Below are 3,850 nucleotides of genomic sequence, written 5' to 3'. Positions count from 1 at the left end.
AGGCCCTTCAGCTGCCCCAGCCAAGCTCCCCTCCCCCAGGCCAGCCCTCATGTGTGACCCAAGCCTGCTTCCAGATGTCAGGAAGTCTTTCACTCTCTACGACCAACCTCCTACCCTTCCTCTGGTGCCCCGTCAGACTCTTATCTCTGCAGGCCCCACTCTGTCGCTTTGGACCTTAGAAAGTTCCTCTCATGTCCAGCCTGCTGTAGGCCCCCAGCTCTGTTGGAGGGGGAAGCAGGGGACTGTTTCCATCTCCCTGGGAGCCAGCCGTGTCGTCCCCCTCCTTCCTCCATCCACCCCTACAGGATGTCACCGCGGAACGGCACCCTTCTCCCCTCGGGGTGGCGGCTTTAATTCCCCATGAAGCGCCGAGAGCCGGCGATCTTCGACTCCCCCAACGCCCTCCCTTCCCAGTTCCGACACTTAGACGCGAGTCGGGTTGGAGGGGAAAAAATCTGCTTTATTTAATAGTCATAGTTCCTGGGGGTGGCTACGGAGGGAGCGAGGGCTGCGCTCCGACGGTGTCGGGGGCCGGCGGGTCTCAGAGCTGGGAGAAGGCGGCCTCGGGGTCGCAGGCGGGGTCGCCGCGGCAGCCGTCTGCATGAAGAGACGCCGGGTCAGGGCCCGCCACGGCCCGCCCCGCCTGGTCCCGGTGTCCCGGTCCCGCCCCGGCTCCAGCCTGACTCACCCGGGCTGCAGCAGATGCCGGCGGCGGCGCAGCGGCCCCCGCTCCCGCACGGCTTCTGGCCCGACTGGCAGGGCGACGGCAGGTAGTTCTCCTCCTGGCAGCGCAGCGCCTCGGCCGTGCCCACGAGGCAACCCAGCTCGTCCCCGCAGCAGATGCTGGGCCCGAAGCAGCGGCCTTTGCCCCCGGGGCCGCAGGGGAGACACTGGCGGGAGGGCGGGGGTGAGCCGGGGGCGGGGAGGGGCCCGGGCCCGGGAGGGAGAGCCTGCGGGGCGGGGGGCTGAGCCGGGTGGGGGAGGACAGGGCAGAGGAGCGCCGGAGGTTCGGTGTCTCCCTGGCGCTCTTTGGTCCCCAGAAGCGGTCGAAGGAGGGGACTCAAAAGCTACTCGGCTGCCTTGGTTCCTAGGCCAGGCGGGGCCGGCGCGGGGTCAGCGCGGGAAAGGGAGCGGCAGGGGCGACCCTGTGGCTGCGGGTTGCCCAGCCTCAAGTGCCGCGGGACTAGGGCTGGGCGCTCACCTTGCGTACGTCGAGGTCCAGCACGGCCCGCTTGCCGCCCAGGGGGCAGTTCTGGATATAGCAGGCGGAGGTCAGCGCCAGGAGGCCGAGCAGGCAGCAGGCGAGGCTGGGGGCGGCCATGGTGCGGGCGGGCTGGGTCCGGGGTCCGGCGGCTGCGCTGTCTCTCTGGCCCGGCTTTTTATGCCCAGGGGCCGCGTAGGCGGAGCAGTGTCTAAGAGGGCCGCCGCATGACTGGTCACAGCAGGCCGCTGCGGTTCAGGCCCTGCGCCCCCGGCGTGCCCCCTCATTTGCAGGGTCCAGGCCGGGTCAAGGTCACCGCATCGGCTAATGGCTAATGGACCTGGCGATGATAGCGAATGCCGAATGCCGCTAGGGGAAGGAAGCAGCTCTGGGAGGGGAGCCAGTGCCGTGGCCTGGGCCCTAGGGTGGGACAGGGTTTGGTGGGGGGGGGGCGCCCTGCAGCCCCCTCCCCCATTCCCAATACCTTGGGGTGGGGGTCAGGCTGGACCCTCGGGCCCCTCCAGGCCAGAAGAAACTCCGGCAGGACTCCCCCTCTGCCCTCTCGGCCAACCACACACGCAGCCTAGCTCCCCTCTACAAAGAAGTCCTCCTCTTCCTGAACACAGATTTCCTGGAACCCCAGCCCCACTCCCCACACCAGCAACCATTTCCCTGCACCCGGAACTGAGATCGGAAAAGATTTTATTTCCTCTCACTTCTAACTGAAATTCAGCCTTTCCTCAGCTGTGAGGTAGACAACAAACCACAGTGGAATTTGCAATACCCGTGGCTTTGTTGCAAATCAAAATGGCAGATGTCCTCCTATCCCATTACGACAGCTATCGCAAATGTCTCTAAACATCAGACTCATCATCACTTTGAAATTATGGCAGTTATTGGACCTGCCACTAGATCTTGTTATCTAATGCTTTAAATAAAGAAGCACATTTGTGACTGTATCTCAAATGTTTTTAATATTTTGATACCTGCTCATAAATATAACTGGTTTCATTTGTAATTCTATGTTTTTAGTTATGCATTAAAAACAGTGATTTGGGGAGACTTCCCTGGTGGTCCAGTGGTTAAGAATCCGCCTTCCAATGCAGGGAACTAAGATCCCACATGCTGCGGGGCAATGAAGCCTGTGCACTGAAAGTACTGAGCCTGCGGGCCACTACTAGAGAGAGAAGCCTGCTCGCCACAACTAGAGATCGGGCATGCCGCATGAAGATCCCACGTGCCGCAACTAAGACCCAACACAGCCAAAAATAAAATTGAAAAACAACTGATTTTTTTTGCATTTTTAATGTACAGTATCTTAAAATGAAAATCATTAAAAATAAAAGAAAGACAGACTGCCTCAGTGGAAAGGGTGTTGATCAGTGTTGTCATGACCAGGGAGGTGCTCAGCATGGATCCTCCTTCAAGAAGGGACTTGCCACCCAGCTGCTGGGAGAGTGGTCATCAGATAGCCTTTGGCTGACAGCCCATCCAAGGCCTGCCTCAGCTACAGAGAGCCGCCTGTCCCAAGGTCATAGTCACATCCTCCCCCGGCGGCCCACATCCAATGACTGGTCCATTTTGGCCTAATGCCGGACAACTCTGAAGGATTATTTCAGCTCAGGACATCCCTGTGGGGTCAATTGAGCCTTGCATGGAAGTTCTCCCTCCGCCTAGCCTTGTTTCCACCTCCTCCCTCCCACAAGTGTGGGTCCCAAGGGCCCTTGGTAATAAGCATCCTGCATGTTAAACTCCATCTCAGTCTGCTCTCTGGGGATCCCGACGTGCAATAGGAAAAAATGAGGTCATTGTCATCCCTGGGAGAGGAGACAGCCTCCTCTGCACTCTTGTTGACCCCCTCAAGGTGGGGGCTGAGGCTGCCAGGCTGAGCAGATCAGGCTGACCTGGATTACCAGTCAGCAGCTGGTCTTGTTTCTCACCCAAATCAGCTCATTGGCATTGCCGGGCTAGAAGGCCAAGGGCTTGACCCTGGAGGCAGCCCCAGAAAGGCCTCCCGCCTGCCCTGTGAGCACAGTGACCTCACCCAAGTTAACACATGCACATAGATTATTTTAGCATAGTGTCCCCCACAGGACAGTTTTCCTTCAGCTGTTCAACAACTGTCATCTGAAGATGCACCAGGTCCCAGTACAGATGCTTGGAAACATCAGTGATACAAACAGACAAAAATCCCAGCCCTCAGGCGCTTATATTCTAGTGGAGGGGGAGAAGCAAGAAACATATTTCAGTGGGTTAGGAAGCAGTAAGTGCTATGGAGGAAAAGGTGGGACTTGTTGCAGTTTTCCTGAGGTGCTCAGTCTAGGTCTGTTTGTGAAGGTGACATCTGACATTTGAAGGAGGTGAGGAAAGAAGCCATGTGGATATCTGAGGGTGGACTGGTTTTCTATTGCTATGTCATAAGTTACCACAAATTTAGCAGCTTAAAACAACATCTACTTATTACCCCACAGTTTCTGTGGGTCTGGGCACGGCTCAGCTGGGTCCTCTGCTCAGTGTCTCACAGGGCTGCAGTCAAGATATCAGCCAGGCAGCATTCGTTTCTGGAGCCTGGGATATTGTTGGCAGAATGCATTGCCTTGCAGCTGTAGAACTCATGTGATTTGCATCTTCAAGGCCAGCAACAGAGAG

At 57.9% G+C, this 3,850-nt stretch overlaps 1 protein-coding gene across 1 annotated transcript; it reads right to left on the bottom strand.

Annotated features, from left to right (window-relative positions):
- Nucleotides 1-458: 458 nt before the first annotated feature.
- On the bottom strand, nt 459-1,355 carry OXT (oxytocin/neurophysin I prepropeptide). The gene is made up of 3 exons (XM_060123318.1): nt 1,202-1,355; nt 689-890; nt 459-597 (listed from the first exon to the last, which is right to left on the bottom strand). Exons 1-3 carry the CDS (start codon nt 1,319-1,321, stop codon nt 542-544), a joined length of 378 nt encoding a protein of 125 aa, XP_059979301.1. The 5' UTR covers nt 1,322-1,355; the 3' UTR covers nt 459-541.
- Nucleotides 1,356-3,850: the final 2,495 nt, after the last annotated feature.

The sequence above is a fragment of the Lagenorhynchus albirostris genome, chromosome 15 (genome assembly GCF_949774975.1).
Source record: "Lagenorhynchus albirostris chromosome 15, mLagAlb1.1, whole genome shotgun sequence".
NCBI lineage: Eukaryota > Metazoa > Chordata > Mammalia > Artiodactyla > Delphinidae > Lagenorhynchus > Lagenorhynchus albirostris.
The sequence above is the reverse complement of the archived record's forward strand: the minus strand, read 5'-3'. Positions and strand labels throughout refer to the sequence as shown.